The sequence below is a fragment of the Centruroides sculpturatus genome, unplaced genomic scaffold, assembly GCF_000671375.1.
Source record: "Centruroides sculpturatus isolate CEXI.00-Female unplaced genomic scaffold, Cexi_2.0 scaffold190, whole genome shotgun sequence".
Lineage (NCBI taxonomy): Eukaryota > Metazoa > Arthropoda > Arachnida > Scorpiones > Buthidae > Centruroides > Centruroides sculpturatus.
Window position 1 is genome coordinate 340,785 of NW_019384543.1, and position 17,561 is coordinate 358,345.

The window sequence follows — 17,561 nt, forward strand, 5'->3', positions numbered from 1 at the left end:
CGCCACGCTGTCTGTTAGAATTCCTCCATCCCGAATTCGACCGCTTGCCTGAACGATAACCTAAATAAATAGCCATCGCGAATGGCACCACTGTGTCAACCGGAAAAGATACAGTGGTGTCAACTGACGCGGTATCAACGACGTGTTGCCGACCCTGAGGTCACAATTTTATAAAAGCCGGAAAAGTTACACAACTCGTTGCCAGATTTATAAATAAATAATTTGATGTCAAATCAAACAAAAAACTTTATTAAAGATCAAAATTTGTTTACAGAGAAAGAATCTAATTACATTTATGATATATTTAAAACTGTGTTCACACGAAGACGATAAATTTAGATATTTCAGGTTTCAAATTTATTGAAGATTGAGGCTGTCCAGCAGGGCTGTGGAGTCTCGTAAAAATCTACCAACTCCGACTCCGACTCCGGCTAAAACACCAAAACTCCACGACTCCGACTCCACAGCCCTGCTGTCCTGGGAATATCTTCTTGTAGGATTCAAATTGATTCTCTTAAATCTCCTTTTCTTCTTGCATTGCATTATGTCCGATTTGTAAGGAATAGACACAATTAAGGAGAGTGGAAATTCATGGAGTCAATCAATCAGGAAAAAGTCAAAATTGAGTCACAATCGGTTTAAAAAGTTGAAGTTCGTGGAATCACAATCGGAAAGAATTTAAAATTTGAGTCACAATTGTGAAAATGTCAAATTCGAGTTATCACAATTAGGAAAAACGTCAAAATATGAAAGTCACAATAGAAGTCGGAGATTTAAAAATATTTAAATTTTCAAAATTCTTATTGGGTTTTTAAAATATTAAAGTTTATTTTTTACTTTTGAGTTTTAAAGTGTTTTTTGTTTAATTTTAAATTTAAAGATTTAANTTTCGTAGTTAAAGGTTAAAGGGGAGATAAAAGGGTGTCATGAGTGGTATCTCCAAGAGATAGGGTTTAATGATGATGTTCGTTATTAATTAACATTTACAATTCTTTTTTAGAAAGCTCATCATCTAAATACCTTTCAAAGTTAAACTATTTGCCATTCGATAATAATTAAAAATATAAAAAGTGAGATTTCTTCCAATAGTGAGATTAGTGGGATTTATCACGTCTTTCTTAATTATGCGCAATTAACAAAGATCAAGATTAAAACAGTTCGCTTTATTTTGCCTATGTAACAATGCATTCGGATTTGTACAGTAGAGCATCAATTGTCCGAACACCGATAACCGAAACATAGGTTAACCGAAAGCAAGCCAGTCGGCAAATTCAAATTTCCTCTAGTGCCGTGGCGCTGCAATATTTGGCTATGTCTTGGACAACTCCAATATTATTTTTGTTGGTGTGTGTTTTAGCTGGCAGCACTGGCGCTACCATATTGTATCGTTAAAAGTTATTTTTTTTTTCACAAACAAAATAAATATATTGAAAAATATAAAAACAAAAAAAAAATTATATTTCGGAAGTTAATCTAGTATCAAAAACGTTATATATTTAATATAACGTTATATATTAAACGTTAAATAAATTAAACATGTTTATATATTAAAAAATATATTTTTGCTCTAAGTATAGTTGAAAAACACAGTGAACTGCGGAGACTCTCAGTTTTGCGTTCATGATTAACGACATAAATATGTGCTTTATTTATTTATTTATTTAGTTTTGGTCTCAGTTTAAGTGTTGGGCAGCTTTTAATCGTGTGTGGTTGCAGCCGTTTGAATATACTTTTGTTATCCATAATGATGGATATAGTTTACAATTTGTACACATCTTAATGGTGCAGTTTCTAGATGTCACTCTCTTTCACCTATTCTCATGTTTTTTTTTTTTCTTTTTAAACTTCGATGGGAAAAATGAAAGAAGTCTTTTTCCATTTTATCTTCGAAGAAAAGCTAATAATTGTGAGAAATGGAAGTGCACTTCTATTTTTCACATTCCATTCTTTTATTCAAAATTATTAACTACTTATTACCTCTTAGAAGGATTTTAACTTCAACAATGTGCTTCATAACATGACAAAGGTCAAAATATAGTTTTTTTATTATAAATATTTTCACAAGTTAATTAAAACCAAGATTTCCACAAACAAACTATAACTACAATAAAAACACAAGAACACTACTTATATTCTGCAAAAGAAAAAGCACTGTCCGAAAAAAATTAACAACGTACTGAGTATGATACGGATCAGACCGATCTGAATACATCATCATCATCATTATTTATTAACATGTTTAGTACACATGACCTGGTTCCGCTGCAGCACTACCAGATGTAAGTAACAAAATCAATATAAACAACAATATTACATCACATTTAACTTATGACATTAATTCTGGGTTATTATAATTTGTATTATTAACAATTATAAATTATTATTCAGTAGTTAAGTATTAATTATTATCTAGTAATTATTAAAATTAATTTGGAAGTACAGAAGTTCACAATGTTACATATTACATAAATTAATAATGCTACAATACAATTTATATTACCAACAAGTATCAACAAATATATGCTTTCATCAAATATATTGTCAATTATGCGCGTAACAACATATATCAGGTCTATAGTTTATGGACTTAAAGAAAAACATCAACAATTTATTCATTAATTATTTCCAGTACATACAACTATATTCAACACATATTTTAAGTTGACGCCTTATACTGATAAGATGACGCCTACCAAGTATTAAACATATTTATCCGTTACCGATCTGAATACAGTAGACCCCCCTTTAACACCGTTGATAATTCCGTTTTATATGAATTCCATGTTGTACGAGTCACTTAGATTTTACAAATACGTGAGCCGTTTACACACACGTATTTGTAAAATCTAAGTGACTCGTACAACATGGAATTCATATAAAACGGAATTATCAACGGTGTTATAGGGGTCTACTGTACACTATAAATAACAAGTCATTTGGCTGAGAGGAATAAAATTGCATTTAATTTTTATTCCGAGCCCGGCCTACATTTTTTAATATCAATCGTGTTGGCTTCTGTACGATTACTTTTATGACGTAATCGTACAAGCATAATAAAGCAAAAACGCTAATATTTTGCAACACTAATAAACAATAAATTTAATATTTATAATCACTGGGAGAAATTTTAGGGAAATAAAAAAATAAAAAGAATACTTGTTAGGAAATTTTTAGGGGTAATATATATATATATATATTTTTTTTTTCTTAGGGGGACTGAGACTCGGAAGTTGGCAACACGTGTATGCGAGGTTTATTTCGTTATGAGTTTGAATTTTAAAGATGAGTTATTAAGTGACTAAATATCGTTTGTTCGTTATATATTTGTAGTGCTGGATAAAAGTAAAGTTGCTTTACTTTCTTAAGAATATATTTTTAAATAAAATTAAAAGCTTAAATTAGATTACATCATATGTAGTAATGTATCCATGTTATTGCGTCCAAATGGAGTTATTTAATAATTTACTAAAGATTTTTGGCAATATTAAGTGTCTTCACTTCATATTGCCTTAGTTAATTGAGTCTCTGTAACAGTCTCAATTTAAAAAGCTTAAGAAAAGCAGAAGTCTTATTTTATAGTTGACAGAGGTTTTTGAACGTTTTTTGTTGTTCATCATCAGATGAGAGCTGTTATTGAAACATTCAAATCAAAAACTTCTCAAAAAACCTTTCAATTTCACAAGTAATTAATAAATTAATTTTTTAACATGGAATTTGAAAAGAGTGATAAGTTATGAAAATAGAACTGATGCTTATTTTGATTGTCATTGGCTGCATTCAGCAGATTTGACAGTTCTGGAGCTGTTGGGTATTTTTTGCTGAATGCCCTCTTTAGTAGCACTGTTCCAAAACATGTTTGGTGTTTTGACGTCACATTTAGTAGCGTCATTCATTTACTCTACCTATCGCTAGCTGTAACTGACTAATGATGGCTGCTTTCTGTTTTGATGCATATGTTACTTGCCATTCAGAAGATGTAACTATGTAACATCTATCGATTGAAACATCTTTGCTCAGTTACAGCTTTTGAGTCTGCTGTACGCAGCCATTATGACTATAAATGAGTAAAGATATGTTATAAGTGTTTTTTTTTTTAAATAAACAAGTCTTATTTGAAATTTATAATGTAATTTTCTTTTTAGTTAAAAATGCCATCTTCCTCTAGTGTAAAAAAGTTATATCTTGCCAAAAATTTAGAAGAACTGAATAAACGTGCAGAGTCAAATTTACCAGCAGTTAAAAATTCCAAAGACATTTTAAAGTAAGTGAATTTGATTTTCTTTTTAATTAATAATTAATTTTCATCAAACTCAACTCTCAAGTTGTATCATATTTCTGATAAGAAAAATTGAATATAAGTGAAATTTAGACAATAATACTTTATTAAGAATATAGTGAATAATCATAAAAGTATATTTATTTATATTTATATTGATCATCAAAATTTACATTTGAATTAATTGATTATTTAATATTTTCTCAGCTATACTTTTTCAGTTAATTTAATAGATCTTGAGACATTATTAATCAAATATAATTAACATTAAAACAAATCTCTACTATTGCATGCAATTTCTTTTCTTGAATCTAAATTTAAAATAATAGTTACTAAATATATGAAAACCAAACATCTCGGGTACATTCGTAAAGTGAGTTAAACGCGTTAGTAACGAATTGTTCGAATAGTGGTAGTCTTGCTCAGTGCACATGCTCTGCGGTGATGACATTTCAAACGAAACTCTAACGAAGTTCACGAAGGAAAGAGTTAGTTTACTTTGTTAAGAAAATGGCGCTTGACGATATCGATGTTTCTAAATCTACTCGAGTGTTTAAATTGTGAATTAAAAGATGAAATGATTGAAGTAACTGTCCACTCAAAGCAATCTAAGAAAAATATTTCGGATAAGGCTGTACTAGCAACATTTGTATCTTCGATTTTAGAAACAGCCATTTAGTTCTAAGCGAATTGTTTGAAAAGTCTAACGAAATAAGAATAACGATGACGTCATTCTCGTTTAACTTGTTCGACTTTACGAACGTATCCCTTGTTACCAGGGCCGCATCCTGTTTTGATGCTGGGGCAAATTCATACTTGTCACCCCTGATTCAGCATTAATTACAAAAAGATTCTATGGACTTAATTTGAAACTAATTTTGGTGTCTGTACACTTGCTGTCCTTGCTTTAGTTATGCCTCTGCTTGTTACCAGCAAAGGTTTTACTATGAACAAATACAAATACAGTGGTGCCTCGTATAACGTATGCCTCAAATAATAGACCCTGCGAACAATGGACTTTCTGTTCAGCACTTATGTGAGGCGAACAACGATTTTTCTGCGAACAAGTGTGAATGATGTTTCCACTCTTTTGCCGTTGCCAATGACAATCTGCTATTTTTATAACATTAGTACTGTTAGAATATATTATTAGTATATCTGAAGTACAGAGCTCTTATTGGGATTTGGTTTGCTCCCTTGTTTATTACGTACATCACCTCAGTGCAGGGTATTTGCATTTATTCAAGTGTTGTGCAAATGATGGCTTCTAAAAAAACAAAGGTGATTTCAATTGAAACAAAGCAAGAAATCATCAGAAAGAGTGAAAATTGACAAGGACTTCCTTGTCAAATGGGGAGAGGTTCAGAGTTTACTTACACTCATTATCCAAACAGAGCTGAAGACAGCAGGATCATTGACACCCTTGCCCATCATTTCTGACAGGTGTTGAAGAAGAGAGAGAAACAGACCACCTTGGCAGATCCGGCCCTACCATAGGGGGAACAGAGCAGCCGCTCCAGGCGCTAAGTCCTAGGGGATGCCTCAGTGGTAAAGAAAATTAAAGGATATAAATTAGGGGCAACCAAGTGGGGTGCCATAATAGGATCTCGCTCCAACCTAAAACTTGCCTCGGGCCGGTGCTGCACCTTGGACCTGTTTTTCAAGAAGCCAGCTGCCAAATAACAAAGGATGGAACAAGAGGAGTTGATCCTGCAAGCTCCGGTAGCCTCTCCTGAATCTGACTCCGATTAAAAACAATAAAAAGAGACCTGCTGCAATGTGTAAAAAATGTGTATCTGTATGAATGTGTGAAGAAAGTGTTCCTCCATATCCTCCTCACAACATCTGACTACCCAGCATAATTGGTGACTTCTTCATTTTCATTTTTTTTATGGTACAGTACAGTTATTTTATGCTGCGGAACAAATTATGTTTTAACATGCATTTCTATGGGAAAATGCATTTCATATAACGAACTTTTCACTTAACGGACGTGCACTTGGAATGGATTAAGTACGTTATCGAGGCACCACTGTGCTTTTGATTTACTTTAGACCATCTTCAGATTTTCTACCTTTCAAATATATTATAGAATATGTTACATCATGGAATGGATATTTAAAAGTGTGTTCTAATGTATGTGGGATGTAATTTAAAATGTAAAATACAATAAATATGTTAAAAGTGTAATAAAAAATACAATAATAAATTAAATAACATAGATTAAAAAAATACAAAACACAAAACAATATAAAAAATTATTGCTAGAATAAAGGTGAATTCCTTATAAATTAAACTGTATTTTGAGTATTACATGAAATAAAAGTTAAATGTATAATTCTGAAGGATAATTCTGATTTTCATCTGTTTTGTAGCCTCCATGCATTAGGAAGTAGTTTCTTGGTCTCTGATGATAATATAATTTCCATATGTTTCCTGTTTGTATATTTCAATCATTTTCATCATTTTGGTTAATTTAGTTTTTTATTGGTTTAATGATTTTAGTTACATCTGTGTAACTGTATTAATTTGGGTTATGTGGTATGTATTGCTGAAGCTGTGTTGTAATGTCTTAATTATGTCATCCATATTATTAAAACATTCTTTGAAACTCACATCTAGCAAACAGTGGCCTGTACTTAGAAAATCAAATCAATAGATTTAGTATATATTAACAGTTTCTGTTAGCTATTGCAATGATACAATAAAATCTTTAATACATTTTCACAGTTATCATATAATTATAAAGTTACAAAAATATACTTCATTTTTGTATTATAAAATGTTATATGATGCACACTATAATTTTAGTGATAAATATTCTATTCATAATTTATTATTACTGAAATAATTAAATATATGCATCATTAAAAAATTTTTTATAGCTGAATGAATCACAAAATATAAAATGAAGTAAACTGTAGTTGTTAATTAATTTATTTTTGTTTTTAAAATAATCTATCTTTATCCAAAAAAAGAATTACAGAAAAAATACAGAAAGAAAAGTAGATAATAAGTTTACATGTAAAGATGATTTTATTATATTATTCTAATTACTGTAACAGAAACAATTAATAAATATTGAATTAATTGAACTGATAAATTGAATTTCATTTTATAATTTAATTACATCATTATAGTTTAGATGATATCAAAAATTTGCATAAATTTTTTGAAGTAATAATAATAAAAATATTTATAGACAGTGATTTAGAATTTAAATCACTATGGCAGACTTTATATCATATAAATACAAAAACCTATTGATGTTCCAATTAAGACTACAAAATGGTAAACCCAAGTTTGTAAAGTCTGTTTTAATAGGAGACAAAGTTCAATTGGCAAAAGAAGTTTTATTTGCTATGCATTTTGGGATTTAAACATCCCCTCTCAGATGTGAACACTCCAGATTTTACATATACACAATATATTTCTCAAACTGTTTTTTACTTCTCAAATCTTATCTTCTTTTGGTAGATTCTAAAGACATTAACAACTTATGATTTAATTACTCTGTATAAAATGTATTAAGTTATAAGAACTTTCAAAGAATGTATTAGATCTTAACCTTGTATCTTTATGGGCTGAAACATCATTACTCAGACAATATGTTGAATACAAGAAATCTATTTTTTATTTGGGAATCATTATACATTTTTACATCAGGACCATGTAACAAACCTACTATTTAAACTTTTAAATGATTAACCCAATGTATTGCATCAAATTTTTAAATTCATATTTTTGTTTTTTTTATAATCCTTTTACCCACTTTTCTTTTTTACATCACTGTAACATCAATCCAGTTCATTATTTTTACATTCTAATATTATTGTTTCTAAATTCAAATATGTGATTCTTTTCATTTAAACAAATGTTCTAATAGTATTTTTAGTATATTCTATATTACCTGAGGAAAATATCAATGTGATGTTGAAAGTACTTGCTAATTTTGTTATCATTAAAGTATCTTAACACTGAAAGATATCATTTATGTTTGTTAATTAAATATCTGAGTATTTATATGTAATATGTAATTATATCATTATAATTTTGTTGTTTAAAATTCTAATTCTACACAATTAATACTAAACATTTATTTGCATAAATTGCATACATTTGATGGTCTGATGATAATCACTTCAATCTGATCTTATCTAATATCACAACAGTTGAAAACATTAAAAAAAAAAAAATATATATATATATATATATATATATGTATGTATATGTGTGTGTGTGTGTGTCTGTATGTGTGAATAATTTTTTATAAATAAATTTAAATAACTGATATAAAACTGTAGTACAATAAGAACTTAGAGAAAAATGTTTTCATTAGTTTATTGAGATTTATTGGGACAATGTCAAGTGCTATTAATGTATCATAAAATGTTGCAGGTCTGTAAGTGGATAAGAAAGTGTGAGTGACAAAAGTCACAGTAGTCATCTAAGTTACCGAACAACAGAAATAAACACTACAAAAATTGATGGACTGATCCAGTATGATAGGCATTATCATCCTGAATCACCATAGTGAATTTGCCTGTCATTGTGGCAAATTGTTTTTCAGCTTGATTTGACATATCTGATCATATTGCACATTGCTGTTCTATAAGAACTGTGCAAGATAGATTCAGCATGCATTAATGTCTTAAAGCAGGTGTGTCAAACTGGCGGGCTACATGAGGCCCGATATGATTTTTCATGGCCATGGCCATGATGCTCTGAAATTAAATAAAACAGTTTACAGATCAAGAGTAACTGATAAACATCTATCTGCCATAATGAAGATTGTTCTGAGTCTTTGAATCCAGATATTGAAAAACTAGGAGGAGGAAGATAGCGCTGGCAAGTTTCTGGTGAAAACAATTAATTTTAGTGTTATAAATATGTACATTAAATAAAATAAATGTTTAAATAAAAGCAATACTATAGCAATTATATATTGTTGAGTTGAATTCACTGAATGACATAATGTGTTTTAATTGCCCTATCTATATTCCTGCATTCTCACTTCAAATTATAATTTTAAGAAAATTTGTAAATGTGATGTGACCTATGTGAATTTTACTAGTTGCATTAATGGCTCATTGTTTAAATGAGTTTGACACACCTGTCTTACAGGAAAGATCATTAAATGATGGCATGTCTCAATTTCTTGGAATAATACATGCCTGAGGACAACTCTTTGGAAAATCATTATAGATGATGAAATGACTTAAACTTTATGACCACTGAAGATCACTTTCATGAAAGAGAAACTTCTATGCCAAGAATAAAAATTAAGATAATAAGATATCATCCATTGAAAAAGGTCATGACTGTGTTTTTTTCTATGGGTCTGCTTTTGGTGAATTTTTTGTAATATGGTCATATATTTAATGCCATTTCATATTGTGATGCATTAAAGAGACCATTGGGAGAAAATATCCTAGACTCCTTAACCAGGTTGATATTCTGTTCTATGGCAATGCCAGATTGCATATGACACAATGCACAGTGAATTTACTGCAATATATTGGCTTTGTAAAGTTACTTTTTGATCACCTCATGTATTTATCAATACAATTTTAAATTATTTGAAAATTAATATTTGAACAAGATATTTTATTCTATTTAAAATTACAAATTATAAAGGGTGTTCCTCTCAAAACTATTTAATTCACTAAAGATTTTAAATGAGAGAAAAACTCACCAAATTTTATTGAAAAAATCATTCTGTCTCTACCTACACTCCAGTGGTCACAGTGACATCAAAATGGTAGGCAATTTTCTGCTGTGTACGCTATTCCATGTTTTGCAGTGGTGATGACTGTGATGATGTGCTCTCAAAGGTCCTGACAATCTCTGATCAAAGTTACATAAACCATATGTTTCACATAACCTCACAGAAAGAAATGTAAGGGGGGGTCAGATCAGAAATCTTTGAAGCCATGCTATCAGGTATATCAGAGCACAACATGCACTTTCTCCTATGGCATGACTGGACAATAATGCTCACAATTCAACTTGTATTCCATTTTATAGTATAAAAAATCTCTGTAAAACTTGATGAGTTTTTCTCCTAGATGCCACTTGTTGCTTTTATATATCTTAAACCATTCATTTTTTTATGACAGATTAAAATTGGGTACTTTTGAGTAGAACATCCTGTATTACTCATTACATGTGAATTTATTATTATTTCAGATACTAAATATTTTTTTATTTTTTTATAGATATTCAGAATCTGCTACTAAATTATATAAAGAAGCAGTCAAATCTGATGAAAGTGGAGATGAAGAGCGAGCTTATCTATTATATATGAGATATTTGGCATTTTATAAAACACTTAGAAATACTTATAAAAGTAAAAGTGACATGGTAAAGTATTTTATCAACAGTATTTAAATAATACTTTAATAAAATACTGTTTTATTATTGTTTCTATTTACACTTATTATTTTCTATTTCTTTTTCTTCTTACAATGATCTTAAATAAAAAATATATACACAGAATTGAAATTGAATATATCTATTATTTAGCCAAATATTTATCTATGATTAAATTTTTTGTTTGTTTTTGTCTATATGTATGTACTATATGTGTATGAAACTATTATTAGTTGATAATGACTTTTGAATTGTTTATTAATTTTTACAGCCAAAATTTAAATACAATATGCTCCATATTGATTTTATTATGTCATTAAAAAAATATTAAGATTCTGATTTTTTCCTTTTAATTTTTAAATTTATAAAGAACATATACACTTGAATTATTAAGTGCTGTATAAATGCTGAATCATTAAACATAATTTAAAATAGTTATCATTATCATTTATTTACAAAAGAACTTTTTGTAAATAGGGAAATAGTATATATGTTAGGCTCAAAGACTGAAAATGCTCATTGAGTGAAAAAAATGACCACAATACATTGTGGCTAAGTCAAAACAACTACAAAGTGAAATTTGCGTTGTGGCTATCATGATATTTGACCACTATGCATTGTGGTAATTAACCCTTTTGCAATCATTTGTGTATATATCGTCAAGTAGTTTATTACTGAAACAAATCACTTGGTGATTTATCATCAATCTGAGAATTTATGATTCTTATAAAACATTCCATTCATAGATGGCACTACACTACTGTAGGTTATTCTGTACACTTGTTTCACATATTTAATATCAATTGGCATTTTATTTTTATTTTATTTTAAGTATTTGTAATTTTTTTGAAGCAAGAAATTTCTTTGTGTAAAAACACTGTTTGAGTTTGTTTTAATCAAAATGTACAGAACAAAATGGCCATTTGTGCAGGTTATCAAAATGAACTATATAATCGAAAAATTTTATCTATGATTGAGTTGTGTAAATTATAAATAATATTCAAACTGTCATTTTTAACATAATTTAAAGGGAGAAATTTTCTATGCTGGTGAAAAGGAACTTTACTAGCATAAACAATGAAAGTAATGTATATATGTAAATTTTTTCATGTGTGTATAATTGCTGGATTTTTGGTGAATTTTTGAATAATATAAGTTGAATGATCTTGATTGAGTAAAGTTTGCAGTGAAAATTTTTGAACAATGAACAGTGAAATGTCATGAGTTTAAAAGGGTTTTAAGAAAAGACATAATGCATTTTGACATTAGCTGATGCAACCACAATACAATGGACAGGTTGAAATTGGTTTGAATGTTTTAGTTTGGGTGCCTGATGTTGATTGGGGATGTGCAGCTCCCAGAAATGTTTTTGCTGTTATTACAAGTATTATTCCGTCAGGTCTCTTCAGTTAGGAAACAAGGATCTTCTTGATCGACTTATGCTTGTAATGAATTTACAATTTCTGACAGTTACTTCATTAACATTAAGGACGTATCCTCAACTACATTAACACTTTTCTCAGCATCCATGTTAACATCTGGAAGTAAGCAAGGGTTTATAATGTGTCACTGTAAAAGATACTGTCAGAGCCGTAACTAGCCATTCCTGTGCCCTGTGCAAGAATTTGCATTTAGGCCCCTTAATTTATTTGGTTTTGGGAAAATAATAAAACAAATACATTACAATAGATTTTTAATAAGATTTATTTTAATTGAATTTTTCTGGCTTTTATTTCAGCAAATTCATTAATTACACCTTCATAATATTTTTAACGATATTGTATTCTATTGAAATAATAGAAATATTGGATAATCGTTCTTGTCTGATAGTTGGTCATAAATAATTTTTCATTAATTTTAACTTGCTAAAACTTCTCTCTCACGAAGCAATAGAAACAGGAAGAGTTAGAAATATTCAAAGAGCGACATTGATATTTGGGTAAGACTCAATTAAACCAAAATTATGAAGAGCCTATAGAATATTAAGCGGAGATGCAGTTTCTGTATTTTGTATAAGAGTTGTTACTTCAAAATTAAAACTTTCAATTTCACTTGTGAATTTGTACTTTTTTAAATCTTTGCTATATTTAATAGCAAGATCTGCAGCTGATTTTTTAAATCAGCAACACTCATGTATTGTAAAGACGAGCCACAGAGAAAGCAAAAATTGTCACAGATAGTTTTCATTTTTTCGTAACGCCAATCTATTTGACACAATAGAGTGCCAAGAACAGTGTAAATTTGTATTTTAAATAATTTTTTGGGTGTCAAGTTACTTCCTTCATTTAGTGTTTTATCTATTTCCATTATCTTAACTTTTTTTTTTTTTGTTTATTAAGAAATCCCTTTTCTATACTTTTTGGTTTGTTTTAAGAATATGATCAATAATAGCATCTGTTAATATTGTTGGCCATAAAGCTATATCATTTATTACTTCCATGTATCTATATATATCGAAGCGTTTTTCTGGACTATTTCTATCTTCTNGAAATCCCTTTTCTATACTTTTTGGTTTGTTTTAAGAATATGATCAATAATAGCATCTATTAATATTGTTGGCCATAAAGCTATATCATTTATTACTTCCATGTATCTATATATATATCAAAGTGGTTTTTTTTTACTATTTCTATCTTCTGCGTTTTCACAATCCCCTTTTTCAGTAGCATTTTAAGGACTGCGGGAGCTCCTTTGGGGCCCTATGCACCCGCATAGTTCACTTACTGCTTAATCCACCATTCAGGTATACACCACATATGCATACCACTATAAAGCAAAAAATGATGTCAGAATTTCTGCATGCCTTTTACAACCTCGAGACTAAGATTTTATTCAGGAGTTATCATTTTCAATTTAGTAATTTAAAAAAAAAAAATCCTCAGGCAGATTTATTTTTGTTACAAAATGTTACCTTTACATATTTCTAGCTCTGCACACTGTAGAAAAATCTAGAAATACAGTTTTGTATATCGTAATAATATTAGTAGTTGCCAGAGCGCNATTTAGTGTTTTATCTATTTCCATTATCTTAACTTTTTTTTTTTTTGTTTATTAAGAAATCCCTTTTCTATACTTTTTGGTTTGTTTTAAGAATATGATCAATAATAGCATCTATTAATATTGTTGGCCATAAAGCTATATCATTTATTACTTCCATGTATCTATATATATATCAAAGTGGTTTTTTTTTACTATTTCTATCTTCTGCGTTTTCACAATCCCCTTTTTCAGTAGCATTTTAAGGACTGCGGGAGCTCCTTTGGGGCCCTATGCACCCGCATAGTTCACTTACTGCTTAATCCACCATTCAGGTATACACCACATATGCATACCACTATAAAGCAAAAAATGATGTCAGAATTTCTGCATGCCTTTTACAACCTCGAGACTAAGATTTTATTCAGGAGTTATCATTTTCAATTTAGTAATTTAAAAAAAAAAAATCCTCAGGCAGATTTATTTTTGTTACAAAATGTTACCTTTACATATTTCTAGCTCTGCACACTGTAGAAAAATCTAGAAATACAGTTTTGTATATCGTAATAATATTAGTAGTTGCCAGAAAGCTCTATAAAGTAGAGATAAATCTGTAAATTTGAAAACTATAAACATAAATTTGAATTTCTCAAAAAATAAATTCAAAAATCTCAAAAGTTGCTACTTTTGGCTGATTTGTCTGAGGTCTCCACTACCTCACTACATCCCTCTAAAAGTCGCCACAGTTGGGAACACTGGTGAGCAGACATCTAGAATCTAAGTAAGGCGAAATGTAATCGCCAAACTGCACTGTAGAAAAGTGGAAAAATTTAAAATTTAAAAATATAATTTCTTGTGAACAGCAGTTTGGGCCCACACAGGGCCCTTCCCAGTGGGCCCTGTGTGGGTGCACCTGTTGCACCTGCCTAGTTACAGCTCTGGATACTGTATTGATAAAAAATGCAAATGTCACTCAAAGAACATAAAATGCAACTTGAAATATCATTGTAGTAGTTCTTGTAAAAATAAATCACAGTGCAACATTCTTGATTCTCAGAAAAAAGACTGATGTAATAAAAGTTCCTGACAAAGTAATTATTTTTAGTAAATTAGTTGTTTGAAAATCTTGACATCTCAAGCACTGCAACAGATTTTCAGGAATGATTAAATGTTGTTGAAAGTAACCAAGTTACATTTCTATACGTGGTGAATAATTTTGTTACCTACTTATATAAGATAATTGAAGATACATAAATCATAATGAAAAAGAAAGTTTTATTTTCTTATCATTACTTTATTATTAGTTAACATCCAGAACTTGTAGTGGCTTTGAACCATAATAAATCCATTGCACAGTGGTTTTTAACTTTAGCTGCTGATTTTTATGTCAACATGTAGAGCAATGGTTGGCAACTGGTGGTTCGCAGACCATTGATGGTCCAAGAGAAAATTTGGGTGGTCTGTGAAGAAATTTGAACATCAATCAACCGAAGGTTATGAGTATTATGAAAGAAATGCAAAATGCTTAGTTTCTTTTTTCACTATTGGGTTTTTTTATTCGAATCTAAAACCAAAAACGAAGTGACTGTTATCAATAAATAATGAACAATAAACAATATTGTAAGTGTGATTGTCAACCTTCATGGAAAAGCGCGAAGAATCCATAAACTTGTTTCAAACAAGCAGCAATGAACTTTAGGCTTGCATTAATTTGTTATAATTAAACATGCGAGTTTCATATTAATATAGTAAAATTGAACTTTTGTGATCATTATTCTACAAATTTTGTATTGTTTAAAAAAATTCTTGATAATAGTTTGCGGGATTGAAAATTGTGACTTTAGTGGTCCGTGAGGTGAGAAAGGTTGCTGACCATTGGTGTAGAGTACTGTACATCAAGCACCTACTAGTACTGTAGTTTGACCTTTAGCACTTTTAAGCAAAATAAAAAAAAACAATTGTGTATTTTTCTCCATACATTTTATTTCTTTGAAATTTTTTTAAGTATGAAAATTAAATTTTTAGGAAAACTTGTAGAACTAATGTTGTTCAGCACTAAAAATTGTAAACAAAAATGTTTTGAGGCTAGAACCCATATTTTAAAGTTACAAACCACTGTGCATCGAACCACACACTATCGTGGTTGCATCAACTAATGTTCAGAACATGTTATGGCTTTTCTTAATCACCACAATGCATAATGGTCAAATATCATGAAAGCCATGATGTAAATTTTGCTTCGTGGTCGTTTTGAATTAGGCACAACACATTTTGGTTTGTTTTTTTGCTCAATGAGCGTTTTTGGTCTTTGAGCCTAACATACACAAACAGAAATTATGTATAATTTAAATATATAAGACCTTCCAGACCACCCCGTTTTGGGCGTGCTCAAGAATATGTTTAGGGAGTTTAACTTCATATATTTGAAATTCCAATAATATACTTACAGAAGTGGATTTTAGGCTTTTTCCTTCTTCTATGACCATTGGTTGGATTATAGAGATAAGTCTGAAATATTCATTGAGAGGGTGAGTGTTTGAAGAGATTGCCAAGCAATGAAAATTGTCTTTTTTCAGTTATATCTATGTATGGGAGTAATTAAACTTCCTGTAGTATTTTATCATTAGATTTCTGTTCTGTTCTGACCAGTATTTTTCCTACAGTATTTTGTCTTTAGATTTAGATTTATTTTATTATGATCTATCTTTGCATCCCAGCATCTTCCTGAGACCAATGGTATAAAAACTGTTTATAATTTCAGTGGATTTTTTTTATTGCCAGATATATGTATATGCATCATAGGCAAAAATAGCTTGACTACTAGTTTGATAAAGTTTGATTTTTTTATAGGAGAGAAATCACACATGACTGATGTTAAACATGTATATGTTACCGCTAAAGCTCGAAAGTCGTTAATGTGTACATTACCTAGCTAATCTGCAGATTAACTAGGGTGATCTGTTAAAGTTGCTAAAATTGTTCTATTTCTCAAATTACCTAGGTAATGTGCAGATTATCTAGGTAATCTGCAAATTATCTACTAGGCACTTGGTAAAGTGAAAATAAGATCTTTGCTGGAACAACAGCAATGTTTCTGTATGCTTTAATTAACATAATGTTCTTAATGTAGAACATAATGTAACATAATGTTCTTTATTTAATTTTTGATATCTAAAGAATCAAGTTAATACAATCAATCAACCAACAAATTAGTTGATAGAATCAATCATCAACCAATTAAAAAACATATAAAAAATCAAATGGTTTAAAATATTAATACAATTAGGGAAATTATTATATGGAATTTCGGAACTTTGAGTATCTATCTGAACTGAGTGGACCGAGACTACTTCAACGATACCTTACTTTTGGACCGGAGACGAAAAATAATAAAGTTATCATACTTTTTCTGGTGATTGCGTGATATAATTGTGCAGTTAATGTTACCTATGGTGGTGCGTTCCCACTGTTTCCTTTCTTCTGTTTGCTGGAATCAGAGACAAGCCGCCATTTTACTCACCATAGGTAACATTAGTTCTGTTTAGGTTTTCTAACCTAACCTAACATATTAAATAATAAATTAACCTACCATAATAAATTACCATAATTATTACCAACCAAATTATTAGAATAGGTTAGGTTAGGTTAGGTTTGAATGTGCATCCCCACTGTTTCCTTTCTTCTCTTTGCTGGAATCAGAGATGAGCTGCCATTTTACTCACCATAGGTAACATTATCCAATTGTGCTTACTTATTAGTGCAGTCTAAAGATTGATGACACTTTGAATTTCATAGCAATTGGTTTTTGCGACAAGCACACCTATTTGTGGCAAAGATCTTATTTTCACTTTACCGAGTGCCTAGTAGGTAATGTGCGGATTACCTAGATACTCTGCACATTATCTAGGTAATTTGAGAAATGGAACAATTTTCACAA

The 17,561-nt window shown here is 29.9% G+C and overlaps 1 protein-coding gene across 1 annotated transcript in view; it reads left to right on the forward strand.

Moving 5' to 3' along the window:
• Positions 1-3,229: 3,229 nt before the first annotated feature.
• The window catches only part of LOC111623416 (ubiquitin carboxyl-terminal hydrolase 8-like), a 127,065-nt gene continuing 112,733 nt past the window's right edge, over positions 3,230-17,561 (forward strand). Inside the window, exons 1-3 of the mRNA XM_023365988.1 lie at positions 3,230-3,342; positions 4,143-4,261; positions 10,495-10,639. Coding sequence (XP_023221756.1) covers positions 4,149-4,261; positions 10,495-10,639 — 258 coding nt within the window. The 5' untranslated portion in view covers positions 3,230-3,342; positions 4,143-4,148. The remainder of the gene's footprint in view (positions 3,343-4,142; positions 4,262-10,494; positions 10,640-17,561) is intronic.